At 29.1% G+C, this 18,718-nt stretch overlaps 1 protein-coding gene across 1 annotated transcript; it reads left to right on the top strand.

Annotated features, from left to right (window-relative positions):
- The first annotated feature begins 14,053 nt into the window (after nt 1-14,053).
- Nucleotides 14,054-16,091, top strand: LOC108337381 (protein transport protein Sec61 subunit gamma). Its single transcript, XM_017573903.2, has 3 exons — nt 14,054-14,233; nt 14,329-14,444; nt 15,863-16,091. Exons 1-2 carry the CDS (start codon nt 14,140-14,142, stop codon nt 14,442-14,444), a joined length of 210 nt encoding a protein of 69 aa, XP_017429392.1. The 5' UTR covers nt 14,054-14,139; the 3' UTR covers nt 15,863-16,091.
- The last annotated feature ends 2,627 nt before the right edge of the window (nt 16,092-18,718 follow it).

Below are 18,718 nucleotides of genomic sequence, written 5' to 3' on the forward strand. Positions count from 1 at the left end.
CAAAAATTTATTATCTAAATTTTTTGGATCAAAAATAGTATTAATATTTTATGTGTAAATTAAACTTATGTTTTATTTTGTTTTTTTCTCTTTGATAATATTTTCTCAAAAAAAGAATCACTGTTTTGTTTTCTCGACTTCTAAAATATCACTCAATCTGTTTTTAATTATTTAAAATTAAAAATAATTCAAAACTTTATTATCTAAATTTTTTGGATCAAAAATAGTATTAATATTTTATGTGTAAATTAAACTTATGTTTTATTTTGTTTTTTTCTCTTTGATAATATTTTCTCAAAATCACCATAAAATATATTATAGAAAGAAAGTTAATTTCTTAAAAATTTATAAAAAAAATGGAAATTTTAAATAGACCTAAAGTAGTAAAGAATGACAAATGTTATAGTGTTTCAATTCTTTGACTAACACATTAAATAATTTATTTTTAACTTTCAATTAGAACACATAACATAAATGTATGTTTATGTTTATCTTTATGACAATTAAACTGTAAACATTTTGAGTAAGTAGTACGACCAAATTGAATCTTATGGACGAATACAACTACAGCCTGCACAAGGTTTATGAGTTTTTTCTTTTTACTTATTATTTATGTTATGAGCATGATTTGTTGGGTATAAAATGAAAAAGAAAATCATTTATATTTAATTTCTTTTTCAATAGCTTTCTAAGAAAATAAAGAAGCCTTATTTTTTTTAAATTAAGAGCTTCAATTAGAGAAAATCTTCTCTTAAATTTCAATTTGGATAATTATAGATAAGTTAATTTCTAATTTATAACCTAAAAAAAGCGAAATTAAATATTTAAATTTCAAATTTATAAAATTTCAAATTTATAAAATGATCCTCTAATTATATACTTAGAGAATCTAACTCAATAAATATTGTCATTTTGCTTTTGTTTCTTGATTCTAGAACTCTCGTCCTATAAAAATTTCAATTTATTTTTTATAGTAATTATTTTTGTAAGAGTTAATTATATTTTATCTTGTATTCAAAATGAAAATTTTTTCTAAAAAAAAGGCCCATGGGTTGGCCCTGATCCACAGGGCTTTTGAAGATATTTTGACCCTGTGGGCTTTTTCTATGAGGGGCTTTTTAGCCCTATGGATTTTTCTGGCCCCAACCCACGTGGATTAGGGCCAAACCATGTAAGGGGGCCAAATTGACAGGTCTACATCTAAATAATTAACTAATACATCATAAATAACATAAAATATTTTGAATTAAATTAAAGTTAAAAAATGTATATAATAAATATAAAATAACATAAAATATTATAAACTAAATACTAAATAAAAAAACAAAAAACTTATTCAAAATTAAATAAAACTTCATTAACACGTATAAAAAAGTAAAAATTTCATAACAAATAAAAAATTTTAACAACAACAGATTCACTACGATATAAAAAATAATGTCTGCAAAATTAACTAATACATCATAAATAACAAAAAAAATATCAAAATCAAAAATAATTAAAAAAAATATGTTTAACACATCAATATTACCATTTAAATAAACAAATATAAAAACATAAAAATATTAAACAAATAAAAAACATAATATATATCAAAAAATAAATTAACTCATATTACATAAAATAACAAGTATTAAAAATAAAAAATAAAATAATACAAAACGAGATTCACACTATACAATCGAAGTTGAACTAGTGTCTGTCCTTCAACGCACTTCGAAGTTTGATTGAAGGTTTCCAAACTTCGAAGTGCGACAATACATAACTAAATGTCTGGTACACCCTTAACCGTCGGTTAAGGATGTTTATGATTATATATTTTAACTTTTGTTAGGAGGAAACTTTAAAGAATAGGAGAAAGTGTTTAAATTGGGAGAAGTTAGAAGATTTTTTAGAGGTGGAAGGTGTGACATCCGGGCACTGACGAAGGCGGAGAGTGACGCCGGTGCAAGAGGCATGATGCAGGGGCACAGACAAGGAGCGGCTCCTGGCAGCTTCGAGTGGAAGGGGTACATGGACGAATCGAACATACACCGGAATGAGAGGGATCTGGAGACTGTGTAGGTATGAGACTATACAGTTGAAGGATAGCTTAAAGGAATCGTACTAGTGGCACCTCCTTAACCAATGGTTAGGATCTTGACACCACAACATTAATCTAAGGGTCATCATTATTCATTCTCTAGAGATTTTTAAAACATTCCTAAAATTATAAACTTATCTAGAAACATCTTATGGAGAAGCATCTCTAGATATTTTTGTAGATCATTCTACAATCTTTCTAAATAGAATTTTCTATAATACTATCTGAACCTTTTTTAATATTGAACTTTTATCTTTTAGACGCAAAACACAAAATCAATTTACATTTCAACAACCTCGAATGCGTGAATATCTTTCACCAGCTTCCTCCTCCAAGAATCACGCCACACATAGCACGCCCACCACCAAAGTCGATCACAATCACCACCACTATTACCACTTTCAGAAGACAAACTCTCAACTCAGTAAATGTCAGTGAAAAAAATTAAGATATAGGAAGATGATGCATGTAGGGTTTATAGAAAGAGAAGGTTTGGCATTGTTGGTTGTTAGAACATAATTAAATCATCATTAAATTTGTTCAGACTTTAATAAATAAGAGTCATTCTCCCTGCACCTCACCACCTTCATCCTGCACCTCCAAAAAAAATTGTAATTCCAAAAGTGTCCTTTCATAGTCAACGAAGAGAGAGAAAAAAAATTTATTTAAAAACCGCATCTCCCTAAAACCGTAGATCTACACCCCCTCCTTCCTCCCTCTTTTTCTCTCCGTCCTCTCCTCTGTCTCTGTGTCTCTGGCATCCGCTCCGCTGCTTTGCTCGGGTTCGTGGCTGGCGTCCAGGTTAGTATGTAATATATTTGTTTCCTCTCTGTTATGTGCTTGGTTGGGTTTGGGTAGTGATTGGGTTCGTGGGTCGTGATCTGATGGGGTCGTAGCTCGCTGGAGGTGCACGTCGCAGTTGGAAGTGCGGCAATGATCAGAACCGCAGTTGGAAGTGCGGCTCGCTGGAGGTGCACGCCGCATTTGGAAGTGCGGCAAGGATTAGAGCCGCAGTTGGAAATGCGGTTCACTGGAGGTGCACGCCGCATTTGGAAGTGCGGCAAACTACATAACCGGACTTCGATGTGCGGCTGGGGTGCACACCGCAGTGCGGCAAATACAGGACTTTTTCACTTCTTTAATGCTCTTAATTTTCGTTCAATTGTATTTTTTCATGCTTGTTTTTGGCATCCTTCTCATTTCCAGGGTCAGGTTGTAGTAACGTCAGGTTGGTCTGTAATGTGTTTTGATTCCAACCTCCAAAAGTTGTGGGAAAATAATTTACAGGTACGATGTTTTTAGCTGTGCTGTGATATCGTTATTACACCGTGTTGGGTTTTACTAATTCCTCTAGTAGTTGTTATAGGAAGATTTTCCTCATAATGCTCACCATAGGGAAGTTTCTAATTCCTCATAATTACACTCTAAAGCATGGAGATACAGGATTGATAATTGTTGGTGGCAGGATGGAAACGCAGCCACATGTATGTCTCGCTTTACTTATTGTTTCCTGGTTCATTACTATATTTTCCCACTCGACCCCTTTCTATGTTCTAATAGCAAAATTTGCCATATATTGTGGACATCATCCTTTTTATAAAGTAAAGACCTTAGCAGCGTATGAATGACACTGTCTTCTTCCTCTCTCGCTCAAGCTCATAGAATATAAATCTCCCAAAACCTAAACACTATGACCACCACCCCACCCTAGCATTGTACTAATATAATTAAAAAAACATTAAATAAAAAATTTGCATCAAACAAACAAGAAGAAAAAATTAAACAAAAGCATGAAAAAAAAAACGAACAGATATCACAACGCACTTCAAAGTGCGGCACCTAAATTAAAAACGCACTTCAAAGTGCGGCGGAGCATTTCCGCACTTCTAAGTGCGGTTGCGTACCTTCGCCGGCGTAGATTCTTCTTCCTCTTCCTCCTGACGTAACGCTGCTGAATCTCCAACCATAAATTACTTGCTGCCACAGTGAACATGAACAGTGCACCTAACTGAGGGTTTATAAAGAAGATATATTTTTGTGCATGTGGTTGGGAGTTAGAAGAATGGTTGGGGGTTAAAAAAATTTAATTTATTAATTACAGTTTGACTTTTTATTAAATGAAGGATAAAATGGTAAATTTGGGGGTGCAGGATGAGGTGAGGGAGGTGTAGGAAGATTCACTCAATAAATAAAGGTAAAAATGTCAAATAGGATGCTGAGAGGAGATAGCTGGGCAACACTTGTTAAATTGAAATATATTTTAATTATAATGAAAATATCACTTAAACATTTATTATGTTTTATTATAAAAATATTTATATTTATTTAATAATTATAATTTTATTATTTTTATAATAATAAAAGATAAAGTTATGTTTTCACTTATAAATAATAAATTAATTTATTTATTTATAATTACATCTTAAGTAACGTTGAAAATAATTTATCATTAAACTTTGATTTACTTTTTAAAAAAAATATAAATCTGATTTAAAAAATGTTAAAAAGTAAAACAAATGTAAAGTAAAAGAATGTCTACCATGAAAAAAAATTAAAATTAATTAGTGGTAATAAAAGTAAAATAACTCAAAATTATAAATTAAAAATTGACTTATAATAAGTTAAAAATTATTAAAAAAACGATTTACAAATGAGAAATATTCAGGTAGTCAATTTGAGAAATCCATAGAAATACACACATTTGTCACTTATTATTATGAATTGTTCACAGTGATGTAAAGAGTAAATTATAGTGACGTTGAATGATCATAACAATAAAATAAATAGATCATTTATGAAGCAATAATTGGTGACTTTACGTAACTTTATGATTTATTGATTTGTGTGAGTAATAAAAAAATAAATCAGTGACGGATGAAATAAATGGTTTGAGATGATAATGAAATTATATAATTTATAGTGATTTATGATTATGAGTGACAATAACAATAACTATATAATTTATATATATATTTTAATAAAAAATATAAATATAAATTGAGTGTGTACAAGGTAGGTGTTCTTATCCAGATATTGAGTGTGCCCTTAAGTGGTGAAATAATGTAGAAGCAGTGGAAAAGTAAATGGTGATGTAGGTTTTTGGATGCACATTGTTCCCTAGTAGGTGAAGGTACAGAAGAAGGAAGACATAGGGAGATGGAAAAAGAAGGAGAAGAGAAGAAAAGGAGAAATTAATAAAAAAATGAAAAAAGTGGTTGGGTTGGCTAAAAGCATTGACTGTTGTTTGCGGGGAAGACAAAGAGAACCACTCCAACGTCTCAAACAAAACTGCCTTCTTTCATGGCCCACCTTAACCAAAATTAAACACTCTCTCAAAACATCTCACTCTTTCTTATAAACTCACACCACCACCATCATCATCATCATCATGCTGCTTTTCTTCCCTGCCCATGAAGAACAACAACAACTTCTTCCATATTCGAACCTACTTCGATGATGTGTTTTGTCACCAACATGGCCCAAAGACGCTGTTTTGAAGAGGTCCAGGTTCTCGTTTCTGCTGTAGAATTCACCAGTGGAAGATTAGGCGTACATGGGAAAGCCAGGCATTTCTTCAACTTTTATTTTTCTTTAATCTTCTTTTCTGTTGCAATTAATTCATCATCGCTTTTTCTTTTTCTTTTTTTCATTTTTGCGGCTCAGTAACCCTTAGAATCTACTTCCTGCTACAAGACATTTGTAAACCGTTCTAGAACATCATGGTCATCAGATTACAACACTCATGAAATAAACATTTGTGACTGGTTTTCCATGTCCCTCTTCATTTGCATGTTGCTCTCTCCTTCTCCCTCTCTCTCTCTCTCTTTGTGTAGCTCCAAATTATTAGTGTTATATAGCATTGATTGGGCATAAAGATTGATGAGCTTTTTTCTTCTTCTTCTATAAAATCGATTTCCTTTTGTTTTGAGATCACAAATAATAAAAGGGTAATGTTGTGGTTGATTTGCAAGGTTATATATTTGGGGGAAAATCTGCATAAATAGGAAGTTGTAAAACAAAGATGTTTCTGCTAAAAGCCTAAAAACTTCATTTTCGATATTTGTTACCAAATTTTTTCTGCATTAGTTTGTCGGCAATATTTCTCGTGTTTTGATAATTCGAAAACCCCACCTAATAAACTACTCATGTATTTCAAAGAGAAGACTATTTAACCAATGCATGTAGTAATTATAGATATGTGCATGTGCTTTGATTATTGATTATTGAGGTTCTACCAATTTCTGCCTCTAAATGCACCAACTAATCAACTTTTAATTAATTATGAATCTGGTCTCTTCAATAACACATTTTTTAAGCCTTTTATATTTATATATTTTTATAATTAGGGTAATTTTTCTTTACAACCATATAGTCCCTTGATACTTTTACGTGGTCAAATTATTACTAATTAATCTATTTTCCTTGTGTTTGCATATATATAATCTAATTTTTTGTTTTCACGTGTTTTTGGATTTACGTAGATGTACAAGCACAATTTTAGTAAGAGCTAAACGTTAGTAACGAGGAAAATGTAATGTTAATGTTTTATCTTGTAATTAACAAGCGAAGTTTTAAGAAAATGTATTTTTTATTTCACTAACTATATTCTTAAAAAAAAAACTAGTAAATATAATCAGATTTTGTTTTTTTCCAAAACTCATTTTGTGTTCGTGGATATAAGAAATGTTAAAGTATCTAAAATAATCGCAACCACTAAATAATATTAACATGCATCCAATCATAGTGTGTCACATATGTTATTATCTTGTAGTAGCTGACATGACATGAGACTACAATAAGTGACTATTTTAGAAAAAAAATTTATGATAAATGAAAAAAGAATTCAAAGAACAACCCTAAGTATAATCATAATTATGAAAACTAAAAGACATAAATAATAAGCTAATTAATGTATTTCTGTAATTGTTTAGAGAAAGAAAATACAAAATACTAATTAAATATGACTTGTAAAACAGGAATTTATATATATATAGATGCTCTTTGGGCAAACATTAAAAGATTAGGTTTTGAAAATGTTCACATGAATAGTGTTTGAATGAATTATTTAATCATTTTGTATGTGAAAAGATTAATTTCATAACTATGACTGCAGAAATGCTTAATGATGTGAGATAGGGTAAAACATGATGATTTGACACGAGAAACAGAAACTAGAATACTCTATACTATTACATATATCAGTTAAATCTAAATTATTAAAGTTGATGCTGCTTCATTATAAAATTGGTGGGTCTGCATTTTTCATATTGACATCAGAACTACTACGTTCTTTTAAATATTTGATCTTTCACCTTTCACTTTTAAATAGATGCTTCTTACCATAACAGCCATGTAAAAACAATCACTAACTACAAAATATTGTTTAGAAAGAAAGGGAAACACATATATAAGAAAAGAGATAGGGATGCCAAAGAATTGAAACATGTTCCATAAAAGTTATTTGAAATATAAACATTATGATATTATTATTAAAGTTAGTGGTTTTTTTTTTCATGCAAAACCTTTCGACATATATCTCTTGAGAAAAATAAATGAAGACTTAGACATAGTACTAAAGAAATTCGAGTTCTATTTACATGGAAAATTGATACCGTTTTCAATTAAACATTTTAAGATAACCTATTCTGATATTATGTTCAACTTCTTTACTTTTAATTAATATTAGACTCATGTTTAGATTTCAACGATCTCTTTTTAAAGGTTAGTTTCTTTTACATTAATATTTTTTTTTTTGAGTTCAAAGATCATATTCTATTTGTATGAATTTATATGAACCGATAATTAAAACTAAAAATCAATTCTGATATTACTGGTGTATCTTTAAAAAGAATAACTATAAAAATATAAATAATAAAATATAAATCCAACCAAAATAAAAAAATTAGCACTACTTTCAATCCAAAATCTCAATACAATAAATTATATTTTTATTTTCATCCCATATAAAACTTATTTTTACGTTTGAATTCCAAACACTTTTTGTTTATACATATATAATGGTGCATGTTAGACATGGTTGTGGTGTCCATTTTCAGATAACCAATATGTTGAATTTGGTTTTGAAGAGTAATAAACGCTGCACTGTACTTGAAATTTGGATGCATATATAAATTTTGTTCTTGGTAGAAGGTATGGAAGAGGTAATAAATCCTTTTCAGAATTCTGCGGCAGACATTACGCTCGAGGAAGTTGTTGACTTTCTTTTTCTCTGTCGATGTTCTTACAATTGTCTCTAGCTAAACATTTTTTTGTTTTGTTTTATAACACCACAGCATTTGCCTTACTTATGAAGTGAGGAAGATGAAAGATGGAAAGTATTATTATGTCATGAAGATGTCATATGGTAAAGTGGGTTTAGTTAAAGGTTAGAGTTTTTGAGGTTTTGGGGATTGGGAAGAAGAGACATTGAACGACAGAGAAGCCTGGAATTCTGTAGGAGATTAAAGGTTGTCAAAGTGGGTTTTGTTTAATTTTGACATTGTGTTCCATCCCTTTCACACAGGGATTTAATAATTTTGTCCCTATATGTCTCTGACTGTTTGCACGTGTACGCTTGTTTCTTCGTTTCACAGGTAATTAATTTCACTTCATCTTTCTTCAATCCCTTCCTAGGATGCCTTTTTCTTGGAAAACTTTGACTCATTCAAACATCTTCATATCAACCATTTCATGCTACATCTATTCTTTTCATTATTTAAGAATTTCCATCTACGTCCAAATTTATTTCTAATTAACAACTTTCTTAAGGCATTTTAGTCAGTAATAATATTTGGAATTAAATATATTTTTGTTTCTTAATTTTTATTAAAAATTAGAGATAGTCATATTCAAAATTTGATATAATTTATTCCTCAAATTTAAAAGTATGTAAATTTGATATTTTAATTAAATTTTATTTTTTTAAACATGTTTCATGATAACATTTAAATTGTTTATTTGATATATTTTTGTTTCAATGTTAATTAAGAAATAAATTTGTAATATCAAATAAATTTAACAAAATTTAGTTAAAGTTACTAAATCTACACAGTTTTAAATATGAATAACTAAATTAGTCCAAAGCTTCAAAAATAAACTAATTTTAATTTAACTAAAAATATATTTAATCTTAATATATTTTTTATTAAAATAATAAAGTTTTTTTAGGAGAAACATAAAAAAAAGATTTAATACTAATGAATCATAAACAAGTTTATATAACATATCATCATATTATTTTTATTTATTGTAAAACTTCCATATCACTTTGAATTTTTAATATAATTTAGAATTGTTTTCACAATCACATGTGAAAGAAACAAGCTTTTTAATATTGAGTGTATATCACGTTTATGCATAAGCTTATGTAACAAGCATTTGATATGGATTCACTTTATAAATTATTAGGATGAAATAAAAATGATTAAACTTTGTAGCAGAATATCAGTGTTGACGAAAAGTCAATATTATGTTACTGTAGTTTTGGTGTCATGACCGACACTAGTTTTCTCCAAGTAACACTACAGTGGCAATGATAATGATAGTGATATATTATGATAAAAGTTATAAAAAATGTAAACCCTGATTTAACAATCGAAAGTCAATTTAGGGAGCTTGACTGCTAATACAAAACTATGATGCAATTCATCATGAAACAAATATGTTCTAAGTAGAGGAATGGATTGGGCTTGTAACAGGTTGGGTTGGTGGGCCTTACGCTGACCCATCAGAATTTTGTAGATAAAAATATTAGAGTGTTGCTCTCTCCACACCACAAGTGTTCCCTACACCTTTCTGGATTTTTTAATTCCAAAATTACATTTTTTGCTTTTAACATTTATTCTTTTTTACTTTTTATGTCAAAACTCTAATTATCCTACATCTTTCCCTAATTTTCACTCAGAGACAATTATAGCTCCACCCCTTAATCTCATTTTCTCTCCATGTTTGTTTCTTTCCCTACCATTCTCCATTACTCTATGCATATATCACATGTAACATCTATCGTATTTTCCTACTCTCTTTTTTCTCTTTTACCAAAAACTCATCTTATCCTTCCCTCCTTCACTGCCATTAATTTCCCAAACACTTCACAGGCTCCTTTCCGTACCCTTGTCCATTCTCAAACCATCAACTCTTTTATCTTCATTAAATCACTCACTTTTTCCTAACAATTCTCACACACTATTTTTCTATCTTCCTTTCTCCTCACCAACGACATTCAAAATAGCACACACTCTCCTCTTATCAAAACTCATCTTCCTTTTTAACTTGAAACCCCACCATTCCAATGTTATCATTCTTTTTTTCTCTTCCTCTTACAAAAACTCACGTACCACACTCACTACTCTCTTCTCCCTTTTTCTATTTTCTTCTTTTCTCCTTTCTCTTCCTTTTTATTTTGTTACGTAATTATATCTAAATTATTTTTATTTTATTTAATCAAATAATTATTATTAATTTAATTACAGTTAATTGATTTTGTTTTGAAAAATTACAGTAAAGAAGAATCACAGCAGAAGAGAAGAAAATAAAGAGCAATTTGATTTATGTGAAAGTTGTGGAGTGTCGGGGTGCATTGGTGGGGACCATTAATGAGATTTAATGAAATAGTTGGATATTAGTGAAAGTAAAAACAGAAATTAAAAATTTTCAGAAGGACAAAAGAAGAATGGGGAGGTGCAGGGAGCATTGTGTGGTGGTGGAGGGAGCAACTCTCAAATAATGAATCCCAGAGAGTTACTTCGTCCACCACCCCAACTGTTCCCTACACCTCCTCAGATTTTTTCTTATTTCAAAAATATCTTAGGTTATAATTTTTTAACTTTTACCATTTAACTTTATTTACTTTTTTAAAACTCTAATTATGCAGCACCCACCCCCTCACTTTTCTCTTTCTCTAATTACACACAAACCCCACCCCCTCACTTTATCTCTTCCTCTCTTCTTCACACAAAGAACCCACACCCCTAACTTTCTATCTTTCTATCTTCCTCTCTTCTTCACACACACAAAGCCCCCACCCCCTCCCTCTTTCTCTTCGTTTAATCTTTCCTTGTACATTTTTGTGGTTAAAGCTTCCTTCTTTTTATTCTTTTTGTATATGTGTTATGTAAATGGATGTATGTAATGTGTTGTGTAAGAGGAAGAAGAAAAACGCGAAGACTTGAACGGATGTGAGAAATCTATTCAGCCTTCAACGGAGCTTGTGATCCGTCTACGAATGTCAAGATTCGTTGAAGGCTGGACGAATTTCCCACATCGTTCAAGCCTTCGCGTTTCAACTCTTTTAATTTTTTATTATTTTTAGTTTATTAACTTTTTTTTTGTAGATTTTAATTTCTGAACATTGTAAGTGTTCATTTGTGTAGATTTTACATAATTTAATAATTTTTGTAATATTTTTATGTATAAAAAAATTGTTAAAAAGAAATTCTTGAAAGAGAAAAGTGAAGGAGTAAAGGCTGCAAAATTAGGGTTTTAAGAAAGTAAGAGGGTGGAAGATGTGTTGTTCAATGGATCTTGATTGAAAAAACTTTTAACTAGAGGACAAAATGGAAATGAAGAGATACAAAGAGTAATGTGTTGATGGTGGAAGAGTAACCATCAATCTTAATTGTCATCGTAACTGCCTAAACAAACAACCTAAATCCCTTGATTGCACAACTCATCCTTTTCTTTGTTTACAAGTCAGACTCCACCTGCTAAAATAATAATAATAATAATAATAACTATTATTATTATTATTATTATTATTATTATTATTATTATTATTATTATTATTATTATTATTATTATTAATGGTTGTGAAGTAATGTATTAATAAAAAACTAAATAATTAAGAGGAAATAATAATCGTAAAAACAGTGCAACGTGTCCATGTTTCTTTAATTGTTTGCATATAATTTTATTTATTTCAATAAGAAATTACTCTCATCTCTCCTCAGGTTATATATTTAAAATATTTAAATCTGACATGATACAAGTAGTAGGATTGAATCTTCATCAATAAAAGTTAACATTTAATGATAGTTTTTTAGGTAAAATTATGTTTACATAGGATAGGGTTTTGACTAATAATTTAAAAAAAAAACGAAATAATATATTTAAATTAAGAATAGGTTTAATGTATAATCTAAACATAAAATCATTATTATATATAGTTCACTCTCCACACGTTATAAAATAATTTAAGTGAGTTTTTCTTTTCCTTTATACATGAATAAATAATATAGAAAATTGTATCATCTTTAATCATCAATCACAGACTTGTTTACGTCTCTATTCTCAAGGTAAAAAAAATAAATAAAAACGATAAATCTCACAATGAGATTAGGAGATAAATTGACTATAATTTAAATAAACATTAAAAAGATTAGAAATTGAAATTTCAAAATACAAAAGTTAAAGAATTTTTTATATAAAAAATTAAGAAAATATTTTTCTTATAAATAAAACATGAGATGCCAATGTCCTTTTATGAAAAACATAAGATGTTTGAGTGTTATTTATTAAAACCACGAAGAAAGTGAATGTTTATTTTTAAAAAATATAAGATAAATGTGATTTTTCAAAAACGTAAGAGCTACGTCTAAATTTTAAAGTATAGGAAATGTTATTGTCATTTAGTACAATTTTAAAGGAAATGAGTAGTATCTTGAAATAAAATTTTATTTGTCTTTAAGAACATCTTTAATTTAATATGAGTATTAGTAAATGTCTTAAACTTAAGAACATGTTAACATGACATACTCAAAGTCTTAACATTGAGACATTGTTGTTATACAATATATTTGATCTTAAAAACAAAAATAAATTTTCAATACTAACATCTTGTCTTAAAAAATAATTTAATTGTCATAATTAAATATCAATTTAATGTTAGTATTTTTCAAGTTAAAAAATTAAATGCTAAGTTTGGTTGACATCTATATGTCCCCCATTAATAAAGGCATAAACACTTTGAGTTTGTATTATATTAAAATTCCATTAAAAAACCTTTTTTTTTTTTGTGAAGAGTCTGTATAATCTAGTATATACTTCTTTGTTTGACAAAAAAAGTTATCTAAAAATAAAGTATGAAACAAAAGACACTTTACATATGTTCCTTATGAGTGTGATTATCTACCAAATAAAAATGTTATTATTGTGGATAAGTAAGAAATGCTCAACAATTTTTATAGATTCACTAGCATAGAAAAGAAAGAAAAAATGTCATCACGCCCCTTCTATAATAACTGTAGACAATAAGTAATGTAAAATAAATGTCACTTTCGTATTGCTTTTACAAAAGTAACACATAGCATATTGGTTCGTATTGTAACTAAGTATGTCAATTTTCTACATAAATTGTCAATCAAATCCATTCTCTATATCAATCACATTTACATCAATTTTAAAGCTAACGTAAAATATTTAAAATTAGGTAATGTATAAAGTTTTTGTTGTATTAGTTTTATTTGAAATTTTAGACGATTATAAAAAATAAAAAAGACACCAATTATTGAATCTAAAATACGCATGTGAAGAGGAAATTACATCCAACTCAATTACACTTCTTTGTTGGATTGAATTATTAGTTATTAAAACAATAAAATATAATATATAATATTTATATATACAAAATCCATAAAGAAATAATATTTTGATTTTATTGTAAAATTGTAAAAAAAATTATAATGTGATCAGTTTTAAACATTGAAAAAGAATTAATAAATTTATTATTTATAATAATTCGTCAATGTGTGTATATGTTATCATATCATCTTCATGTTGTTTTAAAAATTTTGGCTTACTTAACTTTTTCAATATTTATATTTGAAGTTATTAAGCATTAATATTAATATTTTAATTAAAAGTGTTTTTCTACATCTTTTTCAAAAATTTAATGACATATTAAAAAAGTGATTTTAAATATTGATAATCTAGACTAAGAAGATATTCTTAGCCTCCTTATAAATTAAAACTCCTATCCTATCCGAACAAAAAAAATCAACGCCTATTTCCGTTCTCGTTTCCAAAGTTGGGAGACAGGGAAAGAGTGTGTGAGAAAGAGAATGGACGCCATTGATTCCGTCTTCGATCCGCTCAGAGAATTCGCAAAGGACAGCGTGAGGCTCGTCAAGCGTTGCCACAAACCCGATCGCAAAGGTTAAACCCTAATCCCAATTATGTTTCTTCCATTACGATCCGATTCGAATATCTGTGCAGTGGATCCTGATTTTTTCATGCATTTTGTATTTTAGAATTCTCCAAGGTTGCCGTGCGTACCGCAATTGGTTTCGTGGTGATGGGGTTTGTGGGGTTTTTCGTTAAGCTCATTTTCATTCCAATTAACAACATTATCGTCGGATCTGGTTAGGTAAATTATACTACTTCATTCAAAAATGTTTTTTTTAATTGTTTTTTATATGCTTCTTTCCGGCTATTTGGATCTCTCGATTTTTTTGCGTGTAGATTTTAAAATAATCATTTGAAGGGCTTGTTTGATTGGTTAGTCAATTGGGAAGAAGTATTGCTTCAGTTGTTAGCATTATTTTCTGGTGATTGCGAGTAACGATTTGATATGATGGTTTGAAGCGAATATGGCTTCGATTCGATTGGATATCTAAGGATGAGTGAACAGTGGAGATTTTTGTGTGTAAATTCATGTGTTTGGAAATTTTATAATAGCTCAGACAGTTTTCGTTCTATTGATTGATTGATAAGTGTAAGTGATGAAGTAAATTATGTTTTTTTAAGTAAAACTGAAGTCAAATAAATAATTTAGTCTTGAATGGGAATGGTTGAGTTCTTGTTCGATTGAGGTTCTTTTTATGCATATGATGATGTGAATGGGTTTACGATGACGGCGACAAAGTTATGGACTTGAACCTTGCGCATATTAATCAAACTGTCCACCTAACCCACCACCACTCCATCCACTAAGCCGACCTTACTGGGTTTTGTTTATATTCACATTGTACAAATTGAGATCAACCTCTGTCTGTCTTCTGTTTTTGCCCTGATCATATAATTGTTTAGATTAGATGGCATTGTAATAAAGGGCGGGGGATTCCCTTCTCAAGTATCTTCTTTTTAGAAATCAAAATTGACACAGTATTTAGCCTATGTATAAGAGTATGCTTATTGTCTTTTATCTGTGCTTCTTGATGGAAGTTCAATATAAATTAATGGTTCATGGAGTTTTGAGGTTGAACTGGGTTGAATGACAAGTCAACCACATTTTAATGAACTTTATGATCTCTCTATTGGTTTTTAGGGTGAATAACTACTAGTTTTTACCTTATCATAATGCTTGCCATTTGTTAATTGGCAGGTGACTTTGACTCTGTTATGTTCTATGTTTCTCTCGCTTACTTTGAATGGTATTGCTTTTGATGTAAAATGTAGAATTTGTTTGAAGCGCCAGAAATAATTTTTTGCATTGTAATACGGCTTTCAAAAGATAAATTCCACTGCCGTTAGTTTTAAAGGAATATACATGACGATAAGGTGCTACGATTTCATATTCAAACATCTTAGTGGGGATTACTTCATGGGTACATGTATACGATTATGCATATCTATCCCCTCCGTAGCAATTCGAGAGTATTTATCAAATAAACTTTTATTATGGGATTTCTACTTTCTTTGAAAAGGCATTTTTAGATAGTCTGGTTTTTGTAATAATTTTAGTTTATTTTGTCTGTTTCGAGATGATGGCCGTGTTCTTTATGAAATTGTCTTGAACAAAGTGTGCAAAATGAATGATAAATAAACCTTCGGTTTTCTCCACAGGTTAAGGGGAACTGCAATCGCCTCAGGACTTCAAGTTATCAAGAAAATGGAGGCTGAAAAATCCCCCATGAATAGATAATTAATCTTTTGTTATATTTCATTTTTGGTTTTTCCTTATGACTGGAAAGCTATGAACGTTTGTGCTTATCTTCTGTTATATACCTTCACACATTGTTTTGATTTAGGATAAGGAGGAAAAAGGAATGGTGAAACTGTAGTTTTGTTTTTAGACGGTTATAACTGTTTTTTTTCTTATGTGATCAGTTCATGCTTCAACAGTATAGTTGGCTGAGAAATACTTTCCTGTCTCAAATAGTATTTTCTTAACAAAATAAATTCAACAATTTCTTTATAAGTAATTAGAAGTAGTTCATGAAGAACTATTTATATTGAAAAGATCAACAAATTTTTGATTAAATTAATATCACGGTGTTGGTGAAAACAAACTAAAAAATTATTAAACAACATTTTCATACATAAATAACTTTCATAATGAATTCTATTAAAGTTACGGGTGGCAAAATGGACAGTCTGGCTTGTTTTAGTCTGGGTTGATATTGGTTTACTGAAAACGGGTGGGTTGGGTTGGACTTCTCTGTCAATTAAAAATAGATTGAAACTTAGAACCCGGTTTAGAGGATGGCAGGCTAGTCTATCAGTTTTTGATTTTTTGTTATATACATATAGTTTTAAAACTTGTATGTGTAGTGCAATACCTTTATGATGTATTCAATGACATTCACATAATGCATTGTTACAAAAATAAAAAATCTTAACTGGAGATATAAGTACTTGTACCAATGAAAATTCAGAAAACTTGTTCACAAATGACAATCATAATCCTCAAATATTACTAGCAAAGGTAGAAGTTAATACATAACAAAAAACTTCATCTTTCTTCTTTTGCCACAAGCCATCTACCTGAAGGAGTTTCAACACAAAACTTTCACTTGAACACAAATAACAAACTCAGGATTCAATATATTCATAACATAAAAAATATTTCTTCGTTCAATTTTCACTATTTTCCTTTTTAGGGTTATTAGATGTATCATTAGAACAACTTCCCTTCACTTTTCTATCCTCATCAACATCATCATCTTTGGAATGGAATTGAAAAAAAGAAGTTAGAATATTAAATTATTTATGAAAATTAAAAAAATTAATAAAATTTAAATTAGAGAAGTTACTATAATCACAAAATTCATGTTTTTAATTGGAAGTACAAATTATTGTTTCAACCTTTTTTGATAATAGACGACTTCTATACTTATTTAAAATCCTTAAACCAATGTTGAAAGTAGATTCAAATGCAATTATAGTAATTGTGATACTTAACAAGTCTAGCTATGGTTGACAAATCTGAAAAACATTGACTATTATTCTTCCACCATTCAAGAACATATATACTTTCAATAATATCAATGTTCAATGTTGGCTCACTCAAGTATATATCAAGTTGGTTCCTCTCCATTTTAGCAATCGCCTAAAGCTTGCATTTTTTCATTTCCTAATATAAAAAGTGAAATCAAAGTTTAATTTATTGTATAATAATAGTAATTAAATGACGAGAAAATAATATGACTTACATCAAAAGAGATTGACTATGATGTTGACAAAAACCATGCATCTGCTTTAGAACAGGGGAAGTCTCATTCTTGGAACAATATTCAAAGAAAAGCTTGTATAATTTTTTTTTTCATCTTCTTTAACTTTACTTCTCAAAGGATCTATCTTCTCATAACAATATCCTAATGTTTCTAACTTCATCATTGGATCTAAAATTTTCCTAAATGTAAGGATAATATTATATTCATCATAGTATTTATCAAACTACGCCATTATTTCAGCCATATTTTTGACAACTCCATCTTCATCTTTTAAACATTCCATTAGAAGGGTTTGGATGTTCCAAACTTGTAAAAGGTACAAGTTCGATGTAAGGTAGCTAGAAATCCTTTTTATAATTTCATTAGATGGTGACATAAAAATATAGATTTTTTGTACTTTTTTCAATTTCTCCTTAGACAAACAATACTTGTAATTCTAGTCAATTAGGTGTAAACTTCCAAACACACCTAGTAGGAACATCTATACATAAAGTATTTTACTCATCAATGTTTGCTATTTTTTTTAAAACATTGTTTAAATTTCATCATTCTACTTATTAACATATTTTATGCTCTCCCTAATATGATTTAAAACATCACCAACAACTTTCAATCCTTCTTGCATAGTCAAGCTTAAAATGTGTGTATAACAACACACATGCATAACAACATCACTCTTTACCGTATTTCTAGAAACTAAACTTGCACTAGGATTCAGATAAGTAATTAGGATTAGTTGATGAAGAACTACTTATATTAAAAAGATCAAAAAAATTTTGATTTAATATTGAAAAAAAATTCAACAATCTCTTGTACCTTCATTTCTTAAAAGGTTATCATTAATAAAACCTCAAATCATTTATTATGAATTTGGTGAAGGACCAATATCCATTATATTGTAATTGTAATCGAGACATTCTTAGTATCCTAACTCTAAAGAGAATAATAATTTAGATATAATGATCAACTCTCACCATATTTTTTCAATAAAATTGAGGTCATAACACATTTTAAAATAATTTTAATTCGGTGAAATTGAAATCGTTAATCGTTAATTATATTAAAATAAAATCAATAAATATTTAATTTAATGTATTCATTGCATTCGTGAATAATTTAAACTCGAAAGTCTAGAATAGTTCCTCACCTATTTTTCAAATTAACAATTGTATTCCTCACTTAATAAAAGTGGAATCCTTTTCCCCACGTATACAGAAGAATACACAATAAGAAAAACCAACAATAA

The sequence above is a fragment of the Vigna angularis genome, chromosome 7, assembly GCF_016808095.1.
Source record: "Vigna angularis cultivar LongXiaoDou No.4 chromosome 7, ASM1680809v1, whole genome shotgun sequence".
Classification (NCBI taxonomy): Eukaryota; Viridiplantae; Streptophyta; class Magnoliopsida; order Fabales; family Fabaceae; genus Vigna; species Vigna angularis.

Bases quoted from the DNA above. Each gene is read 5' to 3' on its own strand.
- LOC108337381 (XM_017573903.2), top strand. From the start codon at position 14,140: ATGGACGCCATTGATTCCGTCTTCGATCCGCTCAGAGAATTCGCAAAG. The intron at 14,234-14,328 runs GTTAAACCCTAA...TTTGTATTTTAG, and splicing joins CCACAAACCCGATCGCAAAG to AATTCTCCAAGGTTGCCGTG.